Here is a 13743-nt window from a genome sequence, read left to right as displayed (position 1 = left end):
ACATCCAGGCCACACCAATGCAAGGGGTGGGCTCCGAAGGCCTTGGGCAGCTCCACCCCTGTGGCTTTGCAGGACTCAGCTCCCAAGGCTGCTCTCAAGGGCTGGTGCTGATTAGGGAAATGGAAGTTTGCACTCAGGCTTTATTCAGATCCGTAGAGAAGGAGAATAATTCAACCTTCCTGGGTCAGGACAGCACGTATGGCCCAGTGGAAGAGTAGGGCAGTGATGGTAGGGGGAAGGAAGTTGAAGTTAGAGAATTAAAGAAAACATAACATCCGTAAAGTTCTGCAGGTATTTAAAAAACAAAACCAAGAACCCTGGTAAGATGCTGACAATTTACTTGAGCATGTACCCTATGCTTTTACTGATTTAGTTACTAATACAAAATTGATCTTTTCACCTAAAATTATCAGCTTAATTTTTAAGGATATTTTCTATGGAAACCTCATTCTGACTTTATGATACATATCTGTGGAAATGTATGCTTTACTTTGGAGACTTTTTCTTAGAGCCTGCTTTTCTGGAATGAATGAATTTCTATAGATAGCATGGAAGACATATCTTGAGATAAATTTCTTTTTTCCCCTTACTCTTTTCCACATGGTTTTTATTTGTTTAACATATGCCCAAAATGGAGGAAGATGTGACTCTTTTACTGTCTTTTATTTTTATTTAAGATGCCATTTTCTAACAATATTACCCAGTAATAGTAGAGGTAGTGATACCTAGTTAATAAAACCTAATACAATTTAAAGTGGGAAAGAATCATTAGTTAAGATTCTAGCTTGTGAATATAAAAATGCAAATATTTGCGGTTTCCTTTTATAACCCATTGCAATTTAGTATGTAATTTTACCACTATACTAAAATTAGTTTAAAATTACCAATGGCCATTTTTTTCTTCTCCGTTGATCTCATTAAATCCTCATGGTACTGGACTTTGCATAATGTTGTTGTTCCTTGACTTCCACGATGTTGTACTTTCTTAGTATTTCTTACCTTTCTAAGTGTTTGCCTCATCCTTAGACTGCTTGAGACTCTTTCTGACTCCCCCTAGACCCCCATTTTTGTCTGAAAACTGTGATACTTCTTATAAAATTCTGGTTTTATATTCCCAAGTGCTTGTATTCCCACTCATTTGCCATATTGTTTCCTCAAACTCAGTGAATCCAAGCTTGAATTGTTCCAGTTCACCACCCATCTCATATAGTTTGGCCACTAGCCCCAAGAATAGATATTTTGGCATCATCTTTAGTTCTTCCTTTTCAAAATTCCCTTTGACCAAGCATTCACCACGTATTTCTCATACCCATACATTCATCCCCAATTTCCCTAATACAATGCTGTGTGTTGTGATTTGTCTTAAATTCGGTTATCAGCAGTATTTATTTATTTATTTTTATTTTATTTTATTTTATTTTATTGAGGAGTCTCACACTATTGCCCAGGCTGGAGTGCAGTGGCGTGGTCTCGGCTCACTGCCACCTCTGCTTCCCAGGTTCAAGCGATTCTCGTGCCTCAGCCTCCGAAGTAGCTGGGATTACAGGCGCCTGCCACCACGCCTGGCTAATTTTTGTATTTTTATTAGAGACGGGGTGTCACCATGTTGGCCCAGCTGGTCTTGAACTCCTGATCTCAGGTGACCCGCCCACCTCGGCCTCACACAGTGCTGTGAGGGTGTGAGCCACTGCGCCCAGCCTATCAGCAGTATTTAAATAACCTTTGTTACTATGAATGTACAGATGAGTTTCTATATACAGTTTTGTGTTGTGAAGCATGAGGGGAAAGTGAGTTCCTGGACAAGTCTTATCATATTTATTTTGTGTTTCTAGCACTGTTGCACAGCACATCTTAAGTGTTTAGAAAATGTTTTTTTGAATGAACAGCCCAAAGACTAAAGGAAGAGCTTCCTTAGTTCTAAATTCTGTGAAATGAGTCAGTTTGAATGAAGCTAATGTTTCTTTTGTTTTACACCATTTACTATAGAGTGCAGTACTTCAGTTGTTCATACTTGTTGATATTGTTACAGAAATTCTAATGGTTCTTTTTACAAAATCGAATATATATACAAGACTTTTTTTGTTTCTTTTTAGGTTTTGGAAGGAAGGATGTTGTAGAACATTTACTACAGATGGGTGCTAATGTCCACGCTCGTGATGATGGAGGTCTCATCCCGCTTCATAATGCCTGTTCTTTTGGCCATGCTGAGGTTGTGAGTCTGTTATTGTGCCAAGGAGCTGATCCAAATGCCAGGGATAACTGGAACTATACGCCTCTGCATGAAGCTGCTATTAAAGGGAAAATCGATGTGTGCATTGGTAAGTAGCATTTGATGATATCTAAATTTTAAATAAAGGTTTATTCTTACTTTTTTTGTGGTACAAATAGTGTTTCCTCAGAATAGGTAAGGAAGGGTTTATTGCTTCTTCTAGAAGCAGTTCTTTTCCATCAAAAGGTAAACAGAGAAATGGTAATCTAAAGTTACTTAGGGGAAGATTCACAATATTAACTTTCCAAATGCAGTCAAATGCCTACTGATGTGGAACTCAATTTTAATGGATTACTATTGTCAAATTTAGTTAATTTACAGTCTCTTTTAAAGACTGGACATTTTCTGTCCTACCATCAACAAGAGCCATTATAAAGTACAAATTCTACTGAGTTGGATGACATTTGAACCCTTGAGGTTGATTCAAGGAAACTCATTTAGTTCAGTAGTACCCCCCTTATATAGGGTTTTGAGTGTTTTGAATACAGTAGTTCAGAACTTAATCGTTTCAACATGTGCCATAGTCTAGAGAGAAAGCAATTTCAAACAAATTGGACTTTTCAATCATTTTAGATATCTAGATGAAACGAGGCTGTATTCAATCAGCATTTTGTTCTCTCATATATATTCACATTTTGCTTTGCTGTATACAGTTTTTTATTTTGAAATCTAAAAAGCTCCTAGAGGGCAAGCATAATTTCTTTTGAGTGTATCATCTGTTTCTTGATACTTGAGATGGTGGATGTTTGTTTAGCCATGGCAGGTTGATTTACATAATTGTCTTCCCAGATGTCATCCACTTCGGCATAATCAGTTTTTTAATGATGCAACTAAAATATACATGTCATTTCAAAAGATATAGTGGTGGTGCTTAATAATGATTAAGATTCCTCCTCATAGCCATCTATTGCAGCTTCTAATATATTTTTCAATATTCCTCAAATTATTGCAATGCCTGACATAAAACTACTTTTTAAAAAATCCCGTTTTCCGTCATTATCCTTTGCTACTTGAGCATCCACTAACATGACCTTTGGATATCCTGTCCTTTCAGGTTTTTGACATCTTCCAGTTTCAATTGACTCTCCCATTTCCTCCTAAGTCTCTCACTAACATAGCCACATCCTGGACCAAGTCATTACATAAAACTACCTTGAGAAGCTTCAACTTATAACATCCTCTCTCTGACTACAAAGCCTCTTATGTTACTTGCTTTTGTAAATGATAGCTATTATTGAGCTTGGAATGTATTTCCTACGTGGTCTTCTAGACTTTCATCTTCTCTGCTGTCACTGCTTCTTGCTTCACCTTGTTGTCACAGCCACTGGATTTTTCTCAGTCATTAGTCAGAATTTTATACTGTTCTCACTTTCTTAAAATATTATCCTTTCCAGGCTTCAGTCTTCTGTTTTCCTGCCTCTACCTCTGAAGTTTTCATTTTATCAGTCCTTTGAATATCTTATTGAAATTAGTATTTCTCTCCTCCTCCTCTTAATACCTCTTTCAAAAATCCATAATGTAAATGCTCTTTTTATCTAGCTTCTATTGAAATAAAGGACTAGATATGGGGCTTGAATTTTTAATGAGTGGATCCCTGCAGCACTCTACTTCCTCAATTCGCCGTAGGCTTTGGCACATATTGTCTTCATTCTGTTTAAGTTCTTGTGCCTTATAAAAGTTGAGGGAAGGGGAAGGGCACCTTTGAAACTATACTCAAAATATAAATGAGGATGTAGTTGCTATTAAAGTATGTATCATAGTTATTATGGGAGTCAAAATTGGTTGTAAACCCCGGTATACTTAATTAGCTTTCAGAAACCTCTTAGGAGGTTTATTCTGAGGTTCATTGAAACCTGTAATAGCTTATATATCTTACTTTCTGGATTTGAATATGGTTAAGGAATTCTGAAGTTTTTCTCTGTAAGGCAGAGTTCTACTTTGGGATAGCTGGATAAAAAAAATTGGAAATCTTGTTTTTGTGTTTTTTTTTTTGTTTTTTTTCCTTTTGCTGGAGTCTAGTAGTTTTTGAGAGATTAGTATACAAAATTGATTTTTAAAAGGTTTTTGCCTAGATGATGAAATACTGTCCTGATTTTTATAAAGATTAATCATATCTCTATATGTGGGGTAGAATAGCAAATACATTTGATATTTTTAAAAAGCTAGAGCCCAGCCAAGCCACATTACCACCAGCTTACGGGAGACATCAGGGCAGGTTGCTGTAGAGCACATGCTCCGGGCTTATGCCCTGACCCCACCAGCTTCCAGCTGTGTGAGGCCATGGGCCACTTTCTTGGCCTCTGTCTTTCCTTACATGTAAAATGGGAATACTGTTCTTCACAGTGTTCCTGAGAGGATAAGCTAGTACATATAAAATATTTAGAAGAGTACCAGGTACAGTGCACATTCAGTGAATATTAATTGCCATTATTACTTACTATTATTATTGTTGGTGCTAAAATCTCAGCCTGAATTATGCTGCTGTGTGGTACAGAATTCCCATTTCCTCTGTTTGTCCTTTATTGACATTTCTTAAAAATGTCCATTTAGGGCCAGGTGCAGTGGCTCACGTCTGTAATCCCAGCACTTTGGGAGGCTGAGATGGGCAGAGCACGAGGTCAGGAGATCGAGACCATCCTGGCTAACACGGTGAAACCCCGTCTCTACTAAAAATACAAAAAAATTAGCTGGGTGTGGTGGTGGGTGCCTGTTGTCCCAGCTACTCAGGAGGCTGAGGCAGGAGAATGGCGTGAACCCGGCAGGTGGAGCTTGAAGTGAGCTGAGATGGCGCCACTGCACTCCAGCCTGGGCGACAGAGCGAGACTCTGTCTCACAAAAAAAAAAAAAAAAAAAAGTCCACTTAGAAATCTTGAACCCATGTGTTTCTTTCATAGATGCTATTTACCATCAAAAAGAAGAAAATTCAAACTGAGATTATTTTAAAAATCAACTTGAAATGCTTGTATAATTAAACAAACTACTTAAGACTGTGGTCTTGGGAATGTTGATGACAGTTTTTATACTGTAATGTTGAATTGAATTTACTTCAGAAATCAACACATTTTCTGCCTTTAGAACTTACTCATTTATCTTTGCTTCTCTCTACCCCTCAAATATAGTCTCCAAAACCACTAAATAGCTTTTCTGAATATATGCTATATGATTTTTTTTTTCCTTTTTTGAGACTGAGTCTTGCTCTGTCACCAGGCTGGAGTGTAGTGGTGTGACCTCTGCTCACTGCAAACTCTGCCTCCTGGGTTCAAGTGATTCTCCTGCCTCAGCCTCCCAAGTAGCTGGGACTACAGGCGCATGCCACCACGCCCAGCTAATTTTTGTATTTTTATTAGAGACAGGGTTTGACCATGTTGGCCAGGATGCTCTTGATCTCTTGACCTTGTGATCTGCTTGTCTCAGCCTCCCAAAGTGCTGGGATTACAGGCGTGAGCCACTGCACCCAGCCTGTATGGTTTTTCGAGACTGTTAGTGCTTGAGAATTTCATTTTAAAAGCAAATTATAAGCATACCTTTCATGGAGTCTGATATAAGATCTGGGAGTTGGCCGGTGTGGTGGCTCACGCCTGTAATCCCAGCACTTTGGGAGGCTGAGATGGGTGGATCACGAGGTCAGGAGATTGAGACCATCCTGGCTAACACAGTGAAACACTGTCTCTACTAAAAATACAAAAAATTTGCCGGGCATGGTGGTGGGCGCCTGTAGTTCCAGCTACTGGGGAGGCTGAGGCAGGAGAATGGCGTGAACCCGGGAGGTGGAGCTTGCAGTGAGCCGAGATTGCACCACTGCACTCCAGCCTGGGCGACAGAGCAAGACTCCGTCTTTAAAAAAAAAAAAAAAAGAAAAAAAAAAATCTGGAAGTCGCAATGGACATTTGTGATTTTTTTCATTTTGACTAATTAGTATCCAATTCTTTTTCTGATTTTGGAGATTTTAAACTGTGGGCACTCCTTGCTGAGAGGAATGTGGAAACTGGTAGTGTCAAATCTTCCTTCTGCTTCTTGGCAGTCAGGGATAGTCTTGGTTTGTCCAGTCATGCACTTCATTCTGTAAATGTAGAATTTTGAATGCAAAATCTTAGCTGTAGTAAGGAATCATTTATAGCAGCAGATTTTTGCTTCAGTGTGGGCAGTGGCCTGGTCATAATGTTTCCTACTAAAAGACAGTTGTGCTTCCTGCTCTTAGCTCTACAGCTTCTTATGTGTTTCTAAGGTTGGTCCTCTACTCTCCTGTCATTTCAGTCTAAGGTAGACAATGGTTTCTGTTACTTGCAAATTAGTATAATTGAAAACAGAGATCTTGAGAAGGTTACTAAATGGAAGTTGCAGAATGGGGCTTCTAAACTGATAAATCTCTTGAATCTTTATTTAAGTCTCACTGCCCTCACACAGTTTACATGTATACCACACCTCCATCTCTCCTTATTCTCTACAATTCTCAAGAGTGAAGGAGACAGAGTATGTTCCCTCTGGAGGCCTCTTCCAGGTGCCTCTCATTAGGGAAGAGACAGCTTGCTGGCGTCCACAGCAAATCATTCTAAAGATAACAGAGGTGTATGGTGTTCTAACGCATGTGGGATTCTCACTGTGGAATACCCCAACATCTAGACATGAAGCCCAGCAAACCAAGTGAAAAATAACAGTCCATCTCAGCCAGAAGGAATGATTAAGACAACAATCAGAATACATATCCAGGACTCCTAAAGGAGTCAGGTAAATATCTGAAAAAAAAAAAAAAAAATCTCCCAGAGAAATTAAAGTATAAAGTGGGGAAGAAATTTCCTGGGGTCGAAATTTCCTGGGGCCAAAACTCAAAACCGAAATAAAAAAAAATCCACCACCTAATTTTTTTTTCAGAGGAAACTATTTAGTGGATGAATTAAAGACCATGTTAGTAGCCTGGAAGCTTACGTGTGAGATGTACAGAGAAAAATGTTAAAACATGGAAATCATGAAGAAAAAGGTAAATAAATCTAGGAACGTCAATGTCATTTTAAACCTTACACGTGGTATGAGTTTCAGAGGCAGGGGAAAAAAGAAAAAAAAGTCTGATGGAAGAGATCAGTAATAATTAAACAAATGATAAGCAAGGAAAACCTATCTTGAGATTGAAAAGGCTCAAGGAGCTCCATATGAGATTGATGAGAAAAGATAAACTGAGTAAGATGTGTATTGCACTTTTCCAGAAAGAAGGAATAAGTTGCCTACAGAGGGAAAAAAATTAGGCAAAGGACTTTTCATTTACAACATTGACAGCTTGAAGACGATGGAATACCTTCTAAAGACTGCTGGAAGAAAAGGATTAAGTTGTAATTTCCTTGATAAAGAACAGTTCTGCAGGCTTTTGGGAGTAAGAAAGGCTGAATCAAGCAAGTGACATTATATTAGAGAAGCAAAGCTCCTGCAACTTTCTTTCTCTATACTTTCAAACAATTCTTGGTTTAATTTGTCTTGTATGCAGAGACTGAGGGGCTCCTCACTGAATATCTTTCTTGGGAGCCCAAAATTCGAACTGCTATTTAAAATCTAACAATTAGGACTTAAAAAAAATAACTGTTTTCTGGGTGAATGGCATTACATAATAGTGGTTGGAGTCAAAGAGACCTGGTCCTTGAGTGAGTTGTTTACTTCTTTCAGCATTAAAATGGGAATGAGGGTAATAGCTGTATGTCATACAGTTGTTTAGAGGATTAAATGAGATAATATACATGAAGAACCCTTGTACAATATCTGTATATTATATATATAATAAAGTATATGCTCAGTAGTTGGCAACTGCTTTTATTATTGTGAAATAACATGATTAGAAATAGTTTTCTTCTTGTATTACATTATATTGTTCCAGATACTTTTATATTTACTGAAAATGCAAGAAAAAATAGAGATCTGATGGTATTTTTCTAAAAAGTCTCTAAGCAAATTGGCTTCTTAGGGGAAATTAAGCTGACTATATAAAGATAGTATTATTTAATACCATAATTAAAGTTGGTTATCTAAATGAACTAATAAAAGCAATTTGCTGTAATTCCCATTTTTCCCATCCCAATTCAGAACTTCAGTTAATTATTTAATATGTAATAGGATTTCTGCTAGTTTTTTTTCCCATTATTTGTACTTTAGGGACTCCTTGTTATAAAATTATATTTTATGATTCTGCTGAGAGAGAGCAAAAATAAAATTATGCTTTATCTCTTCTTCCCCCTCCTTTGCCTTAGAAAAGTAGGGGACATACCTTAGCTTGTGATTATTCAACTGGGTAAAACTCAGATTCATTCAATCAAATGTAATATATCAACCCAGATAAGATCTTGGTTCAGAAAAAATGTTAAAACAGCCAGTATTATAGAATTTATATTTAAATTATAATATAGTCTATATAATTTATATCTAAAACGTGTGTGTGTGTGTGTGTGTGTTTGTGTGTGTGTGAAGTTAGGTGGTAAATAATCCAGTTGACTTGTTAAGTTTTGGGCTGATAAGATATGGAGTTATCAGCAATAGGGAAGACTGAAGACTTTGCTCCTCTTAGAGTAATTGAGGGCCACTGTGGTCTGCTGCAAAGAACAATGAAATAGGAGTTGGCGTACCTGGAGAGTACTGTTGGATCTCCCATTAGAAAGAACCATATAAATATAATGTTATACTTTAAAAACTTTTTATAAGAAGTGACATGCTGTATGTGGTAGGCAAATAATGGTTGAAAGATGTTCATATCTTAACTCCTGGAACCTGGGAATGTTAACTTTACATTGCAAACAGAAATTAAGGTTACAGATGGAATTATGGTTGCTAATCAGTTAATTTGAGATGGGAAGATTATCATGGATTGTCTTGGTGGACCCAAAGTAATCACCAGATTCCTTAGAAGTAGAAGAGGGAGGCAGAGAGAAAGTCAGATGATATAATTTCAGATGGATTCAAGCCACCATTGCTGGCTTTGAAAAGAGAGAAAGAGTTCCGTGAGCTAAGGAATGGGGGTGGCCCCAAGAAGATGGAAAAGGCAAGGAAGTAGGTTTTCATGAAAGTCACCAGTAAGGAATTCAGCCTTGCTGACACCTTGATTTTTTTTTTTATTTTTATTTTTCTTGAAACAGAGTCTCGCTGTGTCGCCCAGGCTGGGGTGCAGTGGCACAATCTCGGCTCACTGCAAGCTCGGCCTCCTGGGTTCACGCCATTCTCCTGCCTCAGCCTCCTGAGTAGCTGGGACTACAGGTGCCGCCACCACGCTCGGCTAATTTTGTTTTTGTATTTTTAGTAGAAACAGGGTTTCACCATGTTAGCCAGGATGGTCTCGATCTCCTGACCTCGTGATCCGCCCGCCTTGGCCTCCCAAAGTGCTGGGATTACAGGCGTGAGCCACTGCGCCTGGCCAACACCTTGATTTTAGCCCAATGAGACTTATGTCAGATTTAGGATCTCCAGAACTGTAGGAGAGTAAGTTTGTTGTTGTTATTGTTTTAAACCACTGGATTTGTGATAATTTGTTAGGGCAGCAATAGCAAACATATATTATAAAAACATCTTACAACAGTTTTGCAAAATTTATCTAGGTTGAGCATCTCCTGAAAAGAGTAGTAGAATGTTTTCAATACAATTAAAACTGCTTTCTTGGAAATGCTTAAAGATTTGGTCACTTAGGATAAGTAGCAGTTTTTTATGTTGGCAAATATACAAGAATAATACTTATAAGCATTCTTAAAATAATTATAAAAAAGCAGATAATGTAGTGGACTCCTATTTCTGCTTAAATGATTGTTTTTGAAGTATTTTGAGATTTGGGGTAAATTATCTTACTAAGAAACTTAAAGAAAATAAATTTTGTATCAAATTAGGTGTGGAGAGTCCTTGTCCTTATACATTTGTTTAAACTGAACATTTTCTTTGTAATCTTTGTCATCAGGTGCCACATAAAAAATGTTTGAAAAGCATGTAACTTGACAACCAAATTGCTTCTTTTTTTTTTTTTGAGGCAGAGTTCTTGCTTTGAGACAGAGTTCTTGCATTGTACTCCCAGGCTGGAGTACAATGGTGGGGTCTTGGCTCACTGCAAGCTCTGCCTCCCGGGTTCACGCCATTCTCTTGCCTCAGCCTCCCGAGTAGCTGGGACTACAGGCGCCCGCCACCACGCCCAGCTAATTTTTTTTGTATTTTTAGTAGAGACAGGGTTTCACCATGTTAGGCAGGATGGTCTCTATCTCCTGACCTCGTGATCCGCCCACCGCGGCCTTCCAAAGTGCTGGGATTATAGGCGTGAGCCACCACGCCTGGCCCCAAATTGTTTCTTTTATCTAAAAAGGGGAATTTTATTGTCTGCAGTATGAGGCATGATTAAACATTTTACTTTGAACTGAAGACTAGGGCCCCAAGATTTCTTTCTTTTCTACCTTTTAATTCCTATGACTTTGGGCAGATTATAAGGTCTATGCTTCTGGTGAATCTGTTTCTGAAACAAGTGGCCATTTATAAAGGTTTACTGTATGAAGTGCTTTGAGACTATTCGATCTCTAATGAGCTGTTTGGCCTATGGTTTTTTTTTAGTGACCAAGAAAAGAAAGGAAAAGGATATTGAAACCCCATAGCCTTATTTCAAATTAGACTAGGAAGAAGAAACTTATCCATGTTGAGAGGGATAGGTTAATGGGTTAATCGGAGTGGGGAAAGATGACAACATTCAGCACATCATGGATATTATTGTCATAGATAATTGAATGTATGACAAACTCGATCAGTATGGGAATTTGTCCTCATTAGTATTTGTGACTGAAAACAGGATTATTTCCCTGCTCCCACTGAACCTATTGACATGAGAAAAATTCTATAGCTAGAGATTTTGCTCAGTGAGAAGCCTTGAAACCTGTATTAATGAAACAATAATCTACTTTCAGTTGAATAAATTTAATCAGAAAGTAGGATACTAGAAGCAGGACATACATTCTCGGCCAAGGGTAGCAGCAGGATCAGCTAGACTAGGAGGGTCTAGAACCTAGTAGTGGAGTTAGCTAGTGAAAGATATCGTTTATAAACTAGAGGTCTCTTGTAAAGGATCAGATAAATATTTGAAGTTATAGTAAATACTGCATGTAAAGTTGGAGGCAGAAACACACCATTCAGGAAAACCAAGAATTTTGAAGTAAACAACCAAGCCAGCTCCAAGAACTTTAGCAGCAGAGGTATGTCAACTTTCTCTTTAGAATCCTCCCTTAAAGTTGCTGTAAGGTCTTGGCTTCAAGTCCACTCTTGTTGCTAAACCTGAGATGCAAAGAATCTGATGCCCCACTTTGAGTTAGATGTTGACCCTTAATCAGTTAGCTTTAGTCTCAGAGATGTTTCCTAGTATGGACTTGGCCCCTCGGGCCTCACCACTATACATAGGAATCTACAACTGAGAGTAAATTGATATAGCGGGGCTGGGAGCCATGTGGGTGAGGAAGAGAAGAAAGTAAAAATGAGCTTGATTTTGATTCTGGATCCCTTCGAAAATTGATTACTGTTAATATTCTTTGAACCATCCCATGCCTTCAACGGAGACCTTAATACTCTTTCTGAGAGAAGTCTTCTGATAATATGTTTCTATAGCTGTCCACAAACTCTTCTGAATTAATTCTGTGTGCATATACTGCTACCCAACACGTCTCCTCTGTTCATGTGTATGCTCCATTCATTGTCCCATTGAATGTTACGTACAAAATACAAGTTAAGAGATAAGATTGCTAAGAATTTAAGATGGTGACAGCAGAGCATTGGGGCCGTGTGCAACTGCACAGCTTGTGTGTTCGTGAAGCTACCCATGATTAGATCACACTATGTGCTTGTTTAAAAATGCTCCACATAATTCCAGGTATACTTAAATAACACCCGGACTCATCATCAGGGCCCTCCTTGGTCTGGCTTCCGTCTACATCATGGACTTCATCCTCGTGTCCCTATAATTCTCTCCTTTCTCTCCACCTTCCAGCCACAGTGGCCTTTTTGTCTCTGTAATGCACCAAACTTGTTCTGCCTGGGGTACTCTTTCCCCAGATTTTTCACTAATAATGTGAATTCATCTGAGTTGTGCCCTGACAAAGCTGTCATAATTTCTTGCCCTGCCCTGTTTGTTTGATTACTCTTTTATCATGTTTTATTTTACACCATAGCACTTATTACCTGGAATTATATCCTTATTTAATCATACATTTACTTGTTTGTTTGCCATCTGTGTACTCTTCCCAACTTTGTGCCTGAATATAAACACAGGAACCTTCTCTGCCTTACTTTGCACCGTATCCCTGGCATAATAAACCTCTGTGCTTGCTCCGAGTAAAATGCCTACTCTGTACCAGAACCTCAGTGTGGTTTTAATTGCATTTGCCTGATGAGTAATGATGTTGAGCATCTTTTCATGTGCATGTTTGCCGTTTGTATGTATTCTTTGGGGAAACGTCTATTCCTATCTTTGTCCATTATTAAATTGGCTATCTTTTCATTATTGAGTTATAATAGATAAAAGTTTCTTACTAGAAAAATGATTTGCAAATACTTTCTCCCATTCTATGTGTTGTCTTTTCACTTTCTTGATATTGTCCTTTGAAGCACAGAAGTTTTACATTTTGGTGATTTGATTAATGGTTAACATTAAAAAGTCTGTTTCTGCTTTCGTTGCCTGTGCTTTGGTATCTTATCTGAGAATCCATTGTCGAACCCTAGATCATGATTTAACTCTGTTGTCATCTAGGAGTTGTAACTCAAACGTATTTAGGTCTGATGCATTTGAAATTGATGTTTGGATATGATGTGAGGTGAAGGGTCCAACGTCATGCCTTTGCATGTGGCTATCCAGTTTTCTCATTTAGTTGTTCATAATATTCCTTTATAATCTTTTATTTCTGTAAGCTTAGTAGTAATTTACTCCCTTTCATGTATGATTCTAGTTAATAGAGTTGTCTTTTATTTTTTCCCAAGGTCCATTTGGCTAAACGTTTGTGAGTTTATATTGTGTGTGCATATCGGTAGTTCCTTTTTGTTGTTGTATGGTGTTTCATTGTATGGATGTAGCACAGTTGGTGGTTGTTTCGCTTGTTTGCAGTTTGTAGCTGTTATAACGCTGGATGTATGTCTCGGTGTGGACATGTTTTTTCACTTCTCTTGGATGGATCCCTGAGAGTGGGATTGCTGGGTGGAATGCTAAGTGCACATTAGACTGTAAAAGAAGCTGCATTGCCCTAATGGCTGAGCATGTTGAGAATATTTTTATGTACAGTGGTCATTCATGTATATTTTTTGTGAAGTGTCCATATCTTTTGGCCATCTTTGGTTTTATTTTTATTTTTTGCTGTTACTGATTTGTGAGAATTCTTTTTGTGCTGTAACAATGGGTCTTTGTTGGGTGTGTGTATTGTGAATGCTATTTCCCAATCTTTGCTTTGCCTTTCATTTTCTTAATGGTATCTTTATACAGGCAAAGGTTTTTAAGTTTGGTGAAG

At 38.1% G+C, this 13743-nt stretch overlaps 1 protein-coding gene across 3 annotated transcripts in view; it reads left to right on the top strand.

Annotated features, from left to right (window-relative positions):
- Positions 1-13743, top strand: part of TNKS (tankyrase) — a 234000-nt gene that overhangs the window by 25744 nt on the left and 194513 nt on the right. For all 3 annotated transcript variants that reach the window (XM_063668510.1, XM_054497579.2, XM_054497580.2), the window contains exon 2: positions 2094-2318. In XM_063668510.1, coding sequence (XP_063524580.1) covers positions 2094-2318 — 225 coding nt within the window. The remainder of the gene's footprint in view (positions 1-2093; positions 2319-13743) is intronic.

The sequence above is a fragment of the Pongo pygmaeus genome, chromosome 7, assembly GCF_028885625.2.
Source record: "Pongo pygmaeus isolate AG05252 chromosome 7, NHGRI_mPonPyg2-v2.0_pri, whole genome shotgun sequence".
NCBI classification, from domain to species: Eukaryota; Metazoa; Chordata; class Mammalia; order Primates; family Hominidae; genus Pongo; species Pongo pygmaeus.
This window is presented reverse-complemented; position numbering and strand designations above follow the sequence as displayed.